The sequence below is a fragment of the Puma concolor genome, chromosome C1 (genome assembly GCF_028749965.1).
Source record: "Puma concolor isolate L17-30 chromosome C1, mPumCon1.1.hap2, whole genome shotgun sequence".
In the NCBI taxonomy this organism is placed as follows: domain Eukaryota; kingdom Metazoa; phylum Chordata; class Mammalia; order Carnivora; family Felidae; genus Puma; species Puma concolor.
In genome coordinates this window covers 58,009,456-58,027,660 of record NC_141674.1, presented here as the reverse complement: position 1 = coordinate 58,027,660, position 18,205 = coordinate 58,009,456, and the positions used below count along the sequence as shown (strand labels likewise).

The following is an 18,205-nucleotide window of genomic DNA, read 5'->3' as shown; positions in this document are numbered from 1 at the left end:
TGTTATTAAAATAAATGGCATTCACCCACCTCTACGCTGCCCTCCTATGCTGAGATTTATGTCACCATTATATTGTCTCTTCCTGTTGCCCTAACCTCATGCACACCAGTGAGATATTTTTTATAGAAATTTCAAGTTGTATGCCATGTTTTGCAATTTTAAATTTAATGTTCTTTCTTAACAGAATATTCACATTTATAATCAGGCAAGGGTATCTCCTTACTCTTTCACTAAATCATTAACGTGTGTCTACCTTATCGCGATGGTGACCAAACTTGGCCAAAAGGACAGAAGAAGCATTCTGTCCCCCTAACTGATAATGTATGTGAATTGTAACTTAAATTTGTGCAATTAATTCTTAACAAAAATGACCAAGAAGATTGAAACTATAAATATACAGAATCCTAAAAGCTTTAAGAAGCATTAAAAAGGTTGAAGATATATCCTTTGTGAAAATTTACCATTTGGATGAAATAATCATTTGCAATATTTAAATATTTTTCACCAGAAAGACTTAATTCAAGGATTTTCCTGGAGACTTTTTCTTAGCAGATGATTTAATTTTTTCCTATGATTAAATTTCTATTTAAAGATCTTTAATGACTTCATCAATGGTCTAGATAAGACTATGCTCTTTAATAAAATACTTCTCAATAGTGTTCACATTTGCCTTCCCCTCAAATTACAGCCTATCTCCCTCCTTGCATTTACTGACAAAATTATTTAAAGACCTGCCTATACTCACTGCTTGTTATTACTCCACAAGCCATGGTTTTCTGGCATCTACCCCAACTCTATTTCTGCAACTGCACTTGCCAAAGCCTCCAATGACCTCTAAGTCTCAAGTCCATTAACTTCATTTCATTTTGTATCTAGCACTGCCTAGCAACAGTTGTCATTGATTGTTCTCTCTTTCTTGGCTTCTAGTACACCCTTTTCCTATTTCCCTTCCTCCTCTTTCTGGGATACTCTGGGTTTCATTCCATGGTTTCTCTTCCTCTGGCCAATCTTTTGTTATGAAAAGTTATGTATCCAGAACAGTACGTATGCATCCACAACATCATTTAATAAATAGAACCTGTGCCTTTAAGAAACCCCTGAGTGCCCATCCCCAACTACCTCATCCTCCTATTCGCCCCTCAAATTCCTGAATGATTCTTATCAATCTGCTTTCTAGTTTTACTATACCTTCTTAAACCCTAAAAAAAAGTGTGGTTTTTGCATGTTTTTAAACATTATATAAATCCAATCAGGAATCAAATCAGTTTCAGGAATATTTTCCTGAAACTTTTAAAAGTCAGCATTAGTATGAAATTCACCCATTTTGATGTCAATAATGACTGATCACCATCATATACTATTCCACTGTATGCCTACCCCACAATTTATTTATTATTCCCTTTTTAATGAACATTAAGGATGTTTCTAGTTATTATATTATAAATATTGTTTATGTAAATATTTTTTTAACATATGTCCTGGTGATTACATAAGTTATATTCCTCATCATAAGGGATTAATGTGCCACAGGAACAGCCCTCAACTAATGACTAGTAAGACTCAGCTCCTTCACCCATTATGTTTCACAACTCTGTGATATATTTTATGCTGTTTCCCAGAGCCCCCCCCAGAGAGATTAAGGTACAGTTGTCCATACTAGTAAATAGTTTAATAACATACCCTCAACAAGTATTTCTTGAGACGAGTTCCTAAATATACTGTGTGAATTCTTTTCTAAACACCTGTTTCTGGGGAGTCCAAACTAAACACAATTAATATTTTTACATTACTTTGTAGGAATTATTTACACAGTTAGAGGACTATTTTTATATTGATTGTTTTTACTGTAAATATCTTGCTCCAGTTTTGTTTTTGTTTTTGTTTTTTGAGAGAGAGAGGGTGCAAGTGAGTAAGGGACAGAGAGACAGACTGAGAGATGGGGAAAGAGAGAGAGAGAGAGAGAGAGAGAGAGAAGGGGGCTTACCAAAGTGGGGCTCAAGTTTTACCCAAAGTGGCGCTCATGTTCATTCAAAGTGGGCCTGAAACTCACCTGAAGTGGGGCTCATGCTCACCTAAAGTGGGTCTTGAGCTGCTGAGTTGAAGTCAGATGCTTATTAACAACTGAGCCATCCAAGTGCCTGCCAGTTTGTATTTTGAAGTTGGACTGTTTTTATATGACTACATAGAGTTTGTTTCCATAAATTTTCCCTTAAAGAGAGGTAGGATTCATGAAAATAGGAAAGAAAGACAAAGAAGGCAGAGGAAGGGTAAGGGTTTTATAAATAGAAGTGAGAATTCACCTTAGAGGAGTGGCAAAGGGAAGATGAGTTCTAGAGAAAATACTTTATGTACAAGATATTAGGAGTGAAGATTTGAGAATGTCAGTAGGGGACAGGATTTAGAAGGTACTAAATGCTTAACTCAAAGGTTTGAGCCCTATCCTATAGGATTAAAAGGTATCTCAGGGAGATCACTGTTTTTCTCTAAGTTATCTCTTGTTGTAATACATTAGCTCATATCCTGATAGTATGGTAGTTTTTATGATAATGGTACAGATGTTCAATAGATTTCAATACACATTTAATTACTATCTTACTTTAATGTCCTTATGGCTCCTATACTTATTGGAAAGAAGGTATCATTTATGAATTTTTAAAAATGAAGATTAATACATGTAAAGTGACAAGAATGTTAAAACCTTTGATCTAATAATTTACTTTAACATTCTAGTTACTAACACATAAAAAGGCTTTAAAATGCTAAATTTCTAGTTATAGGGACAGTTTGAACCATCCAGCTTCCCTTAGAGTACTATTCTGCATATGTATGTGCCCTAAATGGTATTACATTATACTATTCTTTGATCAAAAATGTATTTCTTTATTGCTGCTTCTCTGGCAAAGGTTTTTTTTTTTGTTTTTTTTTGTTTTTTTTTTTTTTTTTTTTTTATGCTGCAGGAAAATTTGGTTTCCTATATAGAACACTTCTTTAAGGATTTAAGAATTGACCACATTGTGCAGATTCGAATTGTAAGATTGGACTGCTAAAAATAAGTTACATCAAAAAACAGAATACAAAGTAAGATAGCTCATTTTCAGGCTGGTTATAAACAAACATGTGGTGCCATTTTATATTGAACCTTTATTTTTTAAAGAATGTAGAGTTCAAGTGTATATTTATACAGTATGTCTTGTTCAATACTATGTGTATTTTTATTTCAATTCACTTCAACAAGAATTTATTCAGTAGTTACTCTGTGCTTAGATTCAAAATTAATGTCTTCTTCTTCACTTTCTTGGAAGAATTACACTCATAGATTTAGCAAAATTCATACCAATTGCTTTATACCAAACTGCTTATAATAAATGCTTGTACTAATTGCTTTGCACACGTGTTGGGCACTTTCTATTCCTGGGATAAATTCATTGGGGACAATGAATTTTAAAATTTTCCTGAGTAAATCTAGTATTTCAGTTTGAAAACCTATTATTTGGAAAATATATAAAGTCAGTAGCTATGCTAAAGAAGACATTTAATTCTATTGATTTTTAATTTTATAGTACAATTTTGTAGCTTCTAATAGAGACAATGGACTCAGTTATCAATATTACCATTTACAGAGGAATGTACAATGATAAAGATGACAATCATGGATTGTCTTTATCCTTAATCCAAACTGATAGAACTTTTATCCAAGTGCTTCAATTAAATCTAACATTTTACACTCAGGGAGCTCACAATAATGAAATGCTTTTACTATCTAAAAGTAACTGATGATTTTCCACATTTGACTGATACAATGAATTCAAAGAAGAATGTCTGGGGCACCTGGGTGGCTCAGTCAGTTAAGCATGTGACTTCAGCTCAAGTCATGATCTCACGCTCTGTGAGTTTAAGTCCCACGTAGGGCTCTGTGCTGACAGCTCAGAGCCTGCAGCCTGCTTCAGATTCTGTGTCTCCCTCTCTCTCTGCCCCTCTCTCACTCACACTCTGTCTCTCAAAAATGAATAATTGTTAGGGGCGCCTGGGTGGCTCAGTCAGTTGGGCCTCCAACTTCGGCTCAGGTCATGATCTCGCAGTCCGTGAGTTTGAGCCCCGTATCAGGCTCTGTGCTGATAGTTCAGAGCCTGGAGCCTGTTTCGGATTCTGTGTCTCCCTCTCTCTCTGACCCTCCCCCGTTCATGCTCTGTCTCTCTCTGTCTCAAAAATAAATTAACGTAAAAAAATGAATAAATGTTCAAAAAAATTTTAATAAAAAATTAAAAAACAAAGAAATGTTTTATATATATTGGCAAATAATTCTTTAGTAAAGAAGCACATTCGTTTTATTAATCACTTAAATTAAAAGTGACATATTCAAACTACAAAAAAGAAAGTTTAATACAGCAAACACCCATATAATTTAGTGGTTGAGCACATGGGCATTGATGTCAAAAGACCTAGGTTTGAATCACAGTTCTTTTAGTTGTTACCTCTGTGACCTTGTAAATCTTTGTAAGATTCAATTTCCTTATTTGTAAAATGATGATGCTACTATCCACTTCCAGAGTTGCTCTAGTGATTAAATGATAATCTGCCCCCTAGTAAGAACTCACTAAATGAGATCAATTATATTACTTGTCCTTGGTATTACTTTTATTCTGATCTTTCAATATTAACTACAGTACTAATTTAAATACTTTTATTAATGCTATCTTTATTGTTAGAATAGGCAAATTAAGATTGGCCACCAACCTCCTTCTTCCAATACTTTTTTCTAATTACATTTACTTTAGAAGTTAAATGAAAACCTATTTGACCCCTGATAGAATAGTTCAATCAAATTACATTACAGGTTTTATAAACTGTGATTAAGAAGTCAATGTAAAATCTTCTCTAACTGAAAAGATACTTTACATCTAAAGAGAGATCAGTCACGAGTCTTATAGGTCTCCCTTTATATGTGAGGGCACGTTTACCCCTTGCTGCTTTCAGAATTTTCTCTTTATCCTTGTATTTTGCCAGTTTCACTATGATATGTCGTGCAGAAGATCGATTCAAGTTACGTCTGAAGGGAGTTCTCTGTGCCTCTTGGACTTCAATGCCTTTTTCCTTCCCCACTTCAGGGAAGTTCTCAGCTATAATTTCTTCAAGTACCCCTTCAGCACCTTTCCCTCTCTCTTCCTCTTCTGGGATACCAATTATGCGTATATTATTTCTTTTTAGTGTATCACTTAGTTCTCTAATTTTCCCCTCATACTCCTGGATTTTTTTATCTCTCTTTTTCTCAGCTTCCTCTTTTTCCATAACTTTATCTTCTAGTTCACCTATTCTCTCCTCTGCCTCTTCAATCCGAGCCGTGGTGGTTTCCATTTTGTTATGCATTTCGTTTAAAGCGTTTTTCAGCTCCTCGTGACTGTTCCTTAGTCCCTTGATCTCTGTAGCAAGAGATTCTCTGCTGTCCTGTATACTGTTTTCAAGCCCAGCGATTAATTTTATGACTATTATTCTAAATTCACTTTCTGTTATATTATTTAAATCCTTTTTGATCAGCTCATTAGCTGTTGTTATTTCCTGGAGATTCTTCTGAGGGGAATTCTTCCGCTTGGTCATTTTGGATAGTCCCTGGCTTGGTGAGGACCTGCAGGGCACTTCCCCTGTGCTGTGGTGTATAACTGGAGTTGGTGGGCGGAGCCGCAGTCAGACCTGATGTCTGCCCCCAGCCCACCGCTGGGGCCACAGTCAGACTGGTGTGTGCCTTCTCTTCCCCTGTCCTAGGGGCGGGATTCACTGTGGGGTGGGGTGGCCTGTCTGGGCTACTTGCACACTGCCAGGCTTGTGATGCTGGGGATCTGGCGTCTTAGCTGGGGTGGGTAGGCAAGGTGCACAGGGGCAGGAGGGGCAGGCTTAGCTTGCTTCTCCTTAGGTGATCCACTTCAGGAGGGGCCCTGTGGCAGCAGGAGGGAGTCAGATCCGCTGCCGGAGGTTTGGCTCCACAGAAGCGCAGAGTTGGGTGTTTGAGCGGAGCGAGCAAGTTCCCTGGCAGGAACTGGTTCTCTTTGGGATTTTGGCTGGGGGATGGGCGGGGGAGATGGCGCTGGCGAGCGCCTTTGTTCCCCACCAAACTGAGCTCTGTCGTCAGGGGGCTCAGCAGCTCTCCTTCCCTTTGTCCTCCAGCCTTCCCGCTTTCTGAGCAGAGCTGTTAACTTATGACCTCCCAGACGCTAAGTCGCGCTTGCTGTCGGAACACAGTCCGTCAGGCCCCTCCGCTTTTTGCAAGCCAGACTCGGGGGCTCTGCTTGGCTGGCGAGCCGCCCCTCCGCCCCGGCTCCCTCCCGCCAGTCCGTGGAGAGCGCACCGCCTCGCCGCCCTTCCTACCCTCTTCCGTGGGCCTCTCGTCTGCGCTTGGCTCCGGCGACTCCGTTCTGCTAATCCTCTGGCGGTTTTCTCAAGATACTTTACATCTAAATATTTTATTTTATACATTGTAAAATTATAAAATTAATATAACTATTTTACAGTATAATTTGGAATATAAAGGGAAAAGAAAAAATTGCACATAAATCCACTTAACAGCCATAATTACTATTTTAGGTATTTATTTTTTAAATTTTTTATTATTTTTTAGTGTTTACTTGTTTTTGAGATGGAAGAGGGGGAGAGAGGGAGAATCAGAAGCAGACTTCAGGCTCTGAGCTATCAGCAAAGAGCCCAACGCAGGACTCAAACTCACAAACCGCGAGATCATGGCCCAAGCCAAAGTCAGACGCTTAACTGACTGAGCCACCCAGGTGGCCCCATTTTAGGTATTTCTAATCTATTTTCCAATTAAATGTTTTAAAATCACTGAAAAATAGGATCATGATTTCTCCCTTTACTTTGTAATTATCTTTCAATTTTGCTATATAATCAGAATCACTACATAATCTATCTTTCAAACTAGGACATTTTTGAGAATTAAAAATGAGCTGTTATTAATCATGTCACATCAAGTGGTATAAACTAGGATGATTTGAGCAAAGAGAGACATATGGTTACCCTATATATAATCTTTGTATCCATCCAGTAGATGTACCATAATTTATTAGCAATGTCCTTATTGTTATGCATTAAAATGTGTCAAAATTTTCAAAATGTAGCTTTTAATTTAAACCAAAATCAAATGTTTCTTCAGAATTGGTGAAATACAGCAAAAGAATCCCAAGCATCTAAATACTATCTTAATGTGTTTCTATCTGTAAAAGGGTATACAGATAATGCTTACCTATTTCATAAGGTTACTGAAAAGATGAAAATGAAATAATGTATCTAAAAGTATGAGACATGATAGACTCTCAATAAATGTTGGTCCATGCTTTTCTCATTAAGTAGTTTTTGTTTTCAATTTTTTCATGGTAATTTTCACCAATGACTTGGTTAAGGCATTCAGACTATACTATAAAGTTCACATCTAAAACTAAAACTAAAACTAAGATAATAATACTGAAAACTGTAACTTTTATATTCCAGGGTCTTTATGACTTACTGCTTCATAGAAATCTCGAGTCAAAGAAAATGAACAGAAAAGCAAGAGAGAAAAACCAATGAAACCCAAATATGGTGTTTTGAAAAGAGCAACAAAATTGACAAATCGCTGGTCAAACTGATCAAGCAAAAAAAAAAAGGAAGAAGACACAATTTATGGATTACAAGAATGGAAGAGAGAGCACCACTAGAGAACCTGTAGATATTTAAGGGCTGTTAAAAGAACATTATAAAAATTAAGATTCCAATAAACTTGAAAACTTATATGAATGTACAATTCCTGAAAATCACAAACTATCAAAGATCACTCAAAAAAAAAAAAAAAAACCAGGTAATTTCAATAGTTATTATGGTATTTAAATTTGTAATTAAAAAACTTCCCATTAAGAGAAGTCCAGGCTCAGATGGCTGTACTGGCAAATTCTACCAATATATGAGGAGGAAATAATTCTAATTCTGTACAAACTCTTATAGAAAATAGTAGAGAATGATTCCAAACTATTTTTATGAGGCCAGTTTTTACCCTGTTACCAAAGCCAGGCAAAGAAATTACAAGAAAAAAATTTCAGACTAATATGCTTCATGAATATAGATGGGAAAATCCTCTACAAAATATTAGCAATTCAGAGCCATTAATTTATAAAAAAGTAATACTTCCTAATCAATTAAGGTTTACTCCTGGGATGCAAATTTGGATCATCATTCAAAAAACATTCAATGTAATTCACTATATCATTAGACTGAAGAAGAAAAAACACATCATCATGTCAACATGTTTGAAAAAAAAAGAGCTTTGACAAAATTCGATATCCATTGATAATAAAAAGTCTCAGCAAACCAGATATCAAAGATGTGGTGGATAGATTCCAAGGTAGCCTCCATGACCCTCACTTCCTGATGTTCATGCTTTTGTATGATCTTCCTTAGAGTGTGATAAGAATTGTGACCTGCTTCTAATCAATGGAATATGGCATATATGATGAGATGTCACTCTCATAACTATATTAAAATACTGTCTTGCTAGAAAATTAACTACTCAGCTGCTGGCCTTAAAGAAGCAAGCTGCTATGTTGTGGACTGCTTATGGAGAAGGTCAACATGGCTGGGAACTGTACAATAAATTCACTGAGCTATACATGCTGTATGTAAAATATATCTTAAAAATCCTTTACAATTAGTATACTACTTAAATTGATTTTTGTATTGAGTAATTTTTTATTAATTCCCAAATTACTTAATGCTTTTAGTGTTGGCATTTTTTGATGAAGTAGGACATACTCATTCATCTTTTGAAAAGTTAAACATATGGAAGGAATTCAGAGACATAGTCAAGCCACAGTTTTTAAGCTTCTTAAAGATATAAATTATCATCGGATTTCTACTCCCAAAGACATTATCATGATTCCTAAATAAGATGAGCTATTAGAATTAAAGAAATAGAAGTCAAAACAATTCATCATCTGCCCTCGATTATAACTCAAGTCAAGGACTTGTTTGCAGTCTTGGTGTGAAAAGTTACTAATGCCTATTCTTTGTTGAGAAAATTGCATTCTGGTTTAAAAGTTTTGGAAAACACTTTTCACAGTTGTTTTTTTACTTCCATACTCTTTTTAAGGTAGAAAAGTTGTTATTTTTCAAACATATCTTACTTCTTGATGTTCCATACTTTCTACTAAAGGCCTTGAATTATTTTACAAACCATTCACTGTAAAGATCTCCATCTAAACTTCTATCTCCTTCTTTTATATTCTGTTCCTAGTCTTATCTACAGACTCTTTTCATGATCCATAAAGAAAGCATCCTCATTACTACCTCTTCTTAACTGTATTGATAAAAAAATCTCCCTTCACACTCCCTTTGGTCTTCTAAAAAACACTCCACTCATTAAATGCTTTTCTAGTGGGCTTCAGTTTTTCCTAGTCTCCCCAACTCCATACAGACAGAAGACTCAGGATTTTTTTTTCAAATTCTGTTATCAGTTTTTGTATAATTATAATGTCAGTCTTACTCTGAGACTACTTATCTGTGTCCCATACCATTGAATTGTTTTAATCTCTCCCAAATATTGCTACTACTGTCATTCCAGGTTTTATTTCTACTTCAATTGTTAAGTGACTTTAACATTCAGATTCATGATTTATCCAATCCATTCATTCCATGGTTTCTTGACCTATTTGATTGCACAGTACACTGTATCCCTATGACATAACATTAATTTGCCAACATTGACACATGCTGGCTCTCATCTTCCCATGGCATTTCTCTACTAACAGATCATAAGCCACAAATACCCATTTCTTTTTTTTTAGATGATTTTCTTTTTCTCTTATGTTTATTTATTTATTTTGAGAGAGACAGAGAGTGCGAGTGGGGAAGGGACAAGAGAGAGGTTGAGAGAGAGAGAATCCCAAGCAGTCTCTGCAATGTCAGCACAGAGCTCAACATGGGGCTCTATGCCATGAACTTAACAGATCATGACCTGAGCTGAAATCAGGAGTCTGATGCTTAACTGACTGAACCACCCAGGCATTCCCACAAATATCCCATTTCTGATCACAGCATCTTTACCATCCAAGTTTTCCATTTTGTTATCCTCATAGAATTGTCTTTTTGCTCTTCCTGGTACACAAATACTCTCCTTATCTGGTCATACTTAATTCATTTTCCAGTCTGAACTACATGATCAACTATTTTCATGCACCTATCAATTTATTAACCTCTTGCACTCTTGTGAACTTTCATCACATCCTTAGTGTGAATTTTCCATCATGATCATAACTAATAACTGTTTCCTTAGTTTCAGTGCTCTTTCATGGAATGTTGCCTGAAAGGCACAGGAAAATGATGACATAGTCTGCTTCATAGTAATGCCATCTTGTGCCAATTAGGCCTTCATCATTATTCAGCAAAGCTTTTAATCATCTTTTGTTAAACTATTCTGATTTCATTATTTTCCCCCATCATTCTGTTAAATTGAATTTTAAATGCATGATTTAAAACTCATTTGTTATGTGAATTTCCTTTATATGGGTACATTATTATCCAATGGAAACATTAATATAAATAAAATGTAATCATTCATACTCACTTAGAAATGGGATTGACACTGGCTTCAATAATTGTTAAACACTTACAACATTTAATGTTTTCTGGAAATTCTTGTACACCTAAAATGTAAACAAATAAATAAATAAATAAAAATGAACATGAAAATGTCCCAGCAAAAATTCTTCAAACTATAGTTCTAATATTAAGAATAATTAACTAAAATTATGAGTTAATATATAGTACAGATATAGTACATATATACCATTAGGATAATCATTTAAATAAGTATAACAATGTAATAATATGTTAGTGTCCTATAATATATACATACATTTAAAAAATAAAATTTAAATGTTAAATAATATTTTAGCACAATAATACTTGGAAATTGGTTATAAATTGAAGACAATTGTATGCTCAGCATAAGATAGATCTTGGGTTTTTACTAATTTAAAGCAATAAAAATAACTAGGTATTTGATTATTAAGTGCTACTACTGTAGTAAGGGGATATCAGCAGATATAAGAAAACAGAAAAGAAAACCTTGGCTTCTTTTATAAGATTGGAAAATTGAACATGTGAAAGATACATAGGGATATATCACAAAACCAATAGATATTCCCAAACTAATGTGAGTCTCTAATAAATTTTATGCAATTCTTCTTGTTGGCTGCACAGAATGTAGTTCTACATCTGCCTGAAAGGGTGAAAAGGTGAACAACTCTTCATCGGGTCCTCTCTCCAGTCTCTGAGGCAGCCAGCCTGGCTCATCACCCTATCACTCTTAGAGAACTGCTCATCTGCTGTCAAAGTTGTGCTGTGGGCTATGTAACAGAAAAACAGGTCTTTCTACAAAACTGAAACTCAGTAAGCCACAAACCTAATCCATAAATGTGAGGGTCAAAGAAATAAAAGATGTGGAGGATATTTCAGTTGATACAAATGAATCAAATATAGTAGGTTATACAAGAGATAGAAGAGAGGGCAGCAATATGAAGCTATTCCTATATGTCTACATTACTACCAGCTCTAAATTTTTGAAATTATTAAGGGGGTAATATTCCTATAAAGTACTAGACCTGATCAGTATTTCATGTTCGACAAGAGGATAAGGAACATTTTGTGGCAGGATTTTGTTGAACTTTTTAATGATGTACAGTCAAGAAAGAAAACCACCACCTTCCAAGATTCCATTGACCTACACCACCATGTCCACAGAACCTTGAAGCCCAGTGAAGCAGCAGGAGGACAGTCAAACCAAGACAGGTCATTTATCCACTGCAAAATAAGGGTACAAAAGAGGGTATGGAGACATTTCTCATGCTTTTTCTCCCTATGTGAAAGTTCATCAGAAACTATGCTGTCCTAAAGTTATTGCTGAAGTATTTTTGCTTCTTAGTTAAGAACCCAAGGAAGTGTAGGAGCTCTGTTACATACAAATTGAATGAGAAAAGCCAATTCTCTTTTTTGGAAGGGCCATAACATCTAGAGCCACCCTCATTAACTAGACCTGAATAAAATGGCAAAGAAGTCAATATGTCAATCCTTGAGATGTCCTCAATATTTCCCCTATGGTATTTATATTTCCTTTGGATATCTGCAACCAACAGGTGGGTAAGGCTTCCTTTATGACTTTAGCTTTTTTGTTCAGCAACCAGTTGGGGCTCATTGCATACTGGTATACCCAATGCCTTATCTCTACACGTGCCTGCCTTCTTAATTATGTGTAAACCAAGACATAGAAGCAGAATCAAATTAAAAAATAATTTTAAAGAAAAGATTGTATCTCTTTATCTTCTACTGAAAATGTAATTCCCTTTTGTGGTGAAAATACTACTAAATTATTTGTTTAAAAACATATTATGTTGCTTGTAGTTCAAACTTAAACTTGATCAGAGCTGAGTCTATTGGATTAAGATGGAATCCCAACTTCATCACTTAGTGGTTGGGTAACCCATTTAAATGTTCAATGTCTACTATGAAAAATGCTGATTATATGAATAGTTTCAAAGACAGTTGTGGTGAGGATAGAGAGATAAAGCAGCAAAGCAATTGGCACAAGGTGCTGCATAAATGTTACCTATAATGATTAGAAATACAGAGGAAGGGCCAAGATGATGGAACAGCATGGAAAGTTTTTTTGAGTCTCTCATCCCTGAAATACAGCCAGATCAACACTAAACCATCCTGCCCACCTAGAAAACTGATTTGAGGCTTAACACAACAATCTGCACAACCAGAATCACAGAACTCAGCAGGTATGTGGCACAGAGAGGTGAACTGAGGGAGAAAGCTGCAGAGGGCAAGGAGCTGTTTTTGCTTGCAGAGAGAGGATGGACACAGGGTGGGGAGAGAGTACGGAAAGCATCCCCTTTGCCCAAAAGCAGCTGGACAGAAAAGAAAGTGTACATGAGGAACTGAAAGAAAAAAAGGGAGAAAGAAGAAAGGAGAGGGTTTAAGTTCCATGAAGACTCTAAACAGGGGGAGAGTGGAGTCTGAAACTCCACAGCTCAATACCTGATGAAGCTATGGTGGTAAGAGCAAATCCCCAGGAGAAGAGAGTGAGGTCCAAGGGGTCCAATGGCCACATAGAGAGAGGTAGTTCATCTGTTGGGAGGGCATTTGGTAGAGGCTGTGCAGCCACCCGACACTCAAAGGTCCCAACAGACACTGGAGAACAACCACATTCACTGGTGCTAGATCAAGGATGTTAATTAAATAGGAAGCCTGGTGCCAGATGTGTGTTGTGATTTACCATAATCCTTCAAAGGCTACTGCTACACAATTGCATAAACTTTTTCTGGGGCAGGCTAGCACTCATCCACGGTCTCTGGGTATAGGTGGCAGCATTGTCCCACGATCGTTCCTGGGGGCAGGTGGGCACCTGGCCACTGCTCAGTGAAACTCTCCCCCAAAGGGTCAGAACAGGTCAAAGCCGCAGTCACTCAGAATGAGGGGTTGGGAAACACAGCCACATCTGAGATAAAACTCAGGAGGGAGGTGTCACCTGGCAACCTGATGGCTTGGTCACAGGCAGGGTAAAAGTGGGAAGTGGACAGACTCTGGAGACAAAGGAGAGGTGCACGACTGCTGGTTGGGACAGCACAGAGTTCCAATATTATAGACAGGGTAGCTGGGTGATACCATTTTCACCCCTCCTGCGCATGAACATGCACACCTAGAGGCACTGCACAAACCACCCCAGTAAGCTAAGGAGCACCATCTATTGGAGAATGGAGCCTTTACACTAAGCCCCGCACACGGCGCCAACCAGGCTCTTCAGGAACAACACAAGTCTCTCCACCTGCTTAGTTTATGGACTATAAAGTGCTTCATAGTTTGACTTCTAGGGGAAAAGGATGTAATTTCATTTGCACTTCAATCTATTTTCTGGTCCATCTATTCAGTTTTTTTTCCCTGTTCTTATTCTTAAATACAGAAAGAGAAAAAATTTATTTTTATTCTCCAATTCTATTACGAATATTCTTCGTTAATTTTTTCTACTATATTTCTTACTTTTTTGAAAATTTCTAAAGTTCCATTTTTTTTTACTTCCATCATTTTATTTTATTCTATTTCATTGTATTAACTTTTTCAAATTTTCAAACATTTTCCTCTTTTTTCCTTTTTTCCCCCTTTCTTATCTTTCCCTTTTTTCTCTAATCTATCAAGCTCCTTTCAACAACCAGACCAGGACAACCTAGGATCTAGCATCCTTTATTTGTTTTTTTTTGTGTTGTTTTTAAGTTTTTATTTTTAGTTTTTTTTACCATGTTAATTCCTTTTCTTCCAAAAATGATGAAACGAAGGCATTCACCCCCCCGACCAAAAAAAAAAAAAAAAAAAAAAAAAAACAGGAAGAAATGTCAGTCAGGGACTTAATCAACACAGACACAAGCAAGATGTCTGAACCAGAATTTAGAATCATGATAGTAAGTATATTAGCAACAGTTGCAAACAGATTAGAATCACTTTCTGTGGAGATAAAAACTAGTCAGGATGAAATAAAAAATGTTATAACTGAGCTGTAATCTCAAATAGATGCCACAGCAGCAAGGATGGATGAGGCAGAGCAGTGAATCAATGGTATAGAGGACAAACTTATAGAGAACAATGAAGCAGAAAAAAAGAGAGAGACTAAGGCAAAAGAGCACGATTTAAAAATTAGAGAAATCAGAGACTCATTAAGGAACAACATCAGAATCATAGGGGGCCCAGAAGATGAAGAGAGAGAAAAAGGGGTAGAAGGATTAGGTGATCAAATCATAGCGGAAAACTTTCCTAACCTTGGGAAAGATACAGACATGAAAATCCAGGAAGTACAGAAGACTCTCATTAGATTCAACAAAAACTCACCATCAACAAGGCATAACATAGTCAAATTCACAAAATATTCAGGCAAGGAAAGAATCATGAAAGCAGCAAGGGAAAAAAGTCCTTAACCCACAAGGGAAGACAGATCAGGTTTGCCGCAGACCTGTCCACAGAAACTTGGCAGGCCACAAAGGAGTGGCAGGATATATTCAGTGTGCTGAATCAGAAAAATATGCAGCCAAGAATTCTTTATCCAGCACACTGTCATTTAAAATAGAGAGATAAAAAGTTTCCCAGACAAACAAAAATTAAAGGAGTTTGTGACCACTAAGCCAGCCCTGCAAGAAATTTTAAGCAGGACTCTCTGAGGGGAGAAAAGATGGGGAAAAAAAAAGACCAAAAACAACAAAGACTAGAAATGATCAGAGAACACCAACAGAAACTCCAATTCTACGGGCAACATAATGGTAATAAATTCATATCTTTCAGTATTCATTCTAAACATCAATAGGCTAAATGCTCCAATTAAAAGACATAGGGTAACAGAGTGGGTAAGAAAACAAGAGCCATTTAAATCATGTTTACAACAAACCCACTTTAGACCTAAAGACACTTTCAGATTGAAAGTAAGGGGATGGAGAACCATCATGCTAACAGTCACCAAAAGAAAGCCAGAGTAGCCATACTTATATCAGATAATGTATACTTTAAAATAAAGACCATAACAAGAGATGAAGAAGGACATTATATAATAATTAAGGGGTCTATCCACCAGAAAGATCTAACAATTGTAAACATTTATGCTCCAAATGTGGAACATCCAAATATATAAATCAGTGAATCACAAACATAAAGGAACTCATTGGTAATGATACCATAATACTAAGAGACTTCAACACTTCACTTACAGCAATAGACAGATCATCTAACACAAAATCAAGAAGGAAACAATGGCTTTGAATGACACACTGAACCTGATGGACTTAACAGATATATGCAGAACATTTCATCCTAAAGCAGTGGGATACACATTCTTCTCCAGTTCACATGGAATGTTCTCAAGAATAGATCACATACTGGGACACAAATCAGCCCTCAACAAGTACAAAAAGATCAAGATCATACCATACATATTTTCAGACCATAACACTTTGTAATTTGAAATCACCACAAGAAAAAATGTGGAAAGATAACAAATATTTGGATGAATGGATAAAAAAGATGTGGCATATATATATGCAATGGCATATTACTCAACAATCAAAAAGAATGAAACCTTGCCATTTGCAACTATGTGGATGGAACTGGAGGGTATGATCCTAAGCAAAATTAGTCAGAGAAAGACAAACATCATATGACTTCACTCATATGAGGACTTTAAGATACAAAACAGGTGAGCAAAAGGGAAGGGAAGCAAAAGTCATATAAAAACAGGTAGGGGGACAAAATATAACAGACTCTTAAATACAGAGAATGAACAAAGGGTTACTTGGAGAGGTTGTGGGAGGGGGGATGGGCTAAATGGGTAAGGGGCATTAAGGAATCTACTCCTGAAATCATTGTTTCACCTTTTGCTAACTAAAAAAAATAAATTATTAAAAAAAAGGGAAATACAGTTGACCCCAGACCAACATGTGTTTGAACTACATGGGTCCACTTAAACATGGATTCTTTTTTGATAAATACATGCAGTACTGTAAATGCAGTCTCTCTTCTCTATGAATTTCTTAACATTTTCTTTTCTCTAGTTTATGTGATTGTAAGAATATAGTATTTAATACATTTGTATGTGTTGATTGGCTGTGTGTAATTGATAAGGCTTCTGGTCAATAGTATGCTATTAATAGTTCAGTTTTGGGAGAGTAAAAAGTTTTATGTGGATTTTCAACTGTGTAGGAATTGGAGCCCAACCCCTGTATTGTTCAAGGGTCAACAGTAAATGGAAGAAGACTGTGTCAGTCAACAAAGGAACCAAATATCAAAATGGGCTGGCTTGAGGTAACGCATTTGTAAAATTTATCCACCTAAGAGAACACAGCAAATAAATAGGAATTAGTGTGCTGAAGGATCCCTATAGCTAACCAATATAGTATCTGAGATAAATGTTCAAAGGTTTCCAGGGGGAACTTTACCATATATACTAATATATGGGCCCTAGAGTTTAAGTTCTAGAGCATAACTTTAACTTCTAGTTCAACCTAAACATGAAGAGGTCGTTTGTCAAAGAGTTAAAAGTACAGGGTGGAATCGTAACTGTGCTGTCATATCTCAGTGCTGTCACTTAACTAGATATTATTTTATATAATATTTGAGCATCACTTATTCATTTTTTGTCTAATTCAAAGAGTTGATCTGAGTATTAGATAGTAGGAAGGTAAAGAAATTAGTATGGCACTAGATATAATTCATATATTAATAAGAATTACGGTAACTTACTCTTCTCTATACCACTGTGTAAAATAATTTATCTTAATAGTCTTATGGGAAGATATATTAAGCAATATTATTTGCATTTTATGGATGACAAACCATACATTCACAAAGATTCGGTGACTTATTTAAATACTAATGGGTGTTTACAGATGAGAATGTATAAGGTAGGATTTAATTCAATTTTTTAACACTATATCTTTTATTCCTTTTTACTTCATTATATTATTTCTTATTAAAATTACATTTGATTTGATTATAGAATCCACATCTTCATCAACCAGTCTTTGAAACTGATCTGTATGGTCCTCTGAAACACAGTGTTTTTGAAAACACCTTTATAAGAAAGGTGATATTTGTTTTACATAGATATATGGTAGATCTATAGATAGATAGATAGATAGATAGATAGATAGATAGATAGATACACCTACACACACACACACACACACACACACATTTTCTATCATGAACTTTGTTTCGATTTTCAAATGTATTCATCCTGAAGTAGAGGGATACATATCCTGTACTTCAACAACACATATACTTCAATCATATTAATTTGTGATTACTATAGGAAGTGGGCTCAAACATTTGTAGGCCATTACAATTCAAGTTCTACTCCCTGTTTTTCAGCTGAGATAACACATAAACTTTTTAACACAGGCCCATAAGGAACTCTCTTCTAAGGCCATGAAGAGTTCACTTTTGGGAATCCCTGGAGATTCAAGCTCATTATGTTTAGAATAGATTCAAACCTAGGCTGGAATGCCATATGTTCACTTCAGTAACTATATCACAAAACCTATTTTGAATATGTTCATAGAAATATCATGAAATGAAAAATTAGATTTCTGCATTCTGAATTTAAAACAGAAATAAATGTTTAATGTAATGGAATGATCAAAAT

General features: G+C 35.9%; 1 protein-coding gene across 9 annotated transcripts in view; it reads right to left on the bottom strand.

Moving 5' to 3' along the window:
- Positions 1-18,205, bottom strand: part of LRRC7 (leucine rich repeat containing 7) — a 571,671-nt gene that overhangs the window by 285,634 nt on the left and 267,832 nt on the right. For all 9 annotated transcript variants that reach the window (XR_015254784.1, XM_086717266.1, XM_086717264.1 and 6 more), the window contains one exon: positions 10,592-10,670. Coding sequence is in view for 8 of the 9 variants with exons in the window: in XM_086717266.1 (XP_086573392.1) it covers positions 10,592-10,670 (79 nt within the window). In the remaining variant the exon portion in view is untranslated. The remainder of the gene's footprint in view (positions 1-10,591; positions 10,671-18,205) is intronic.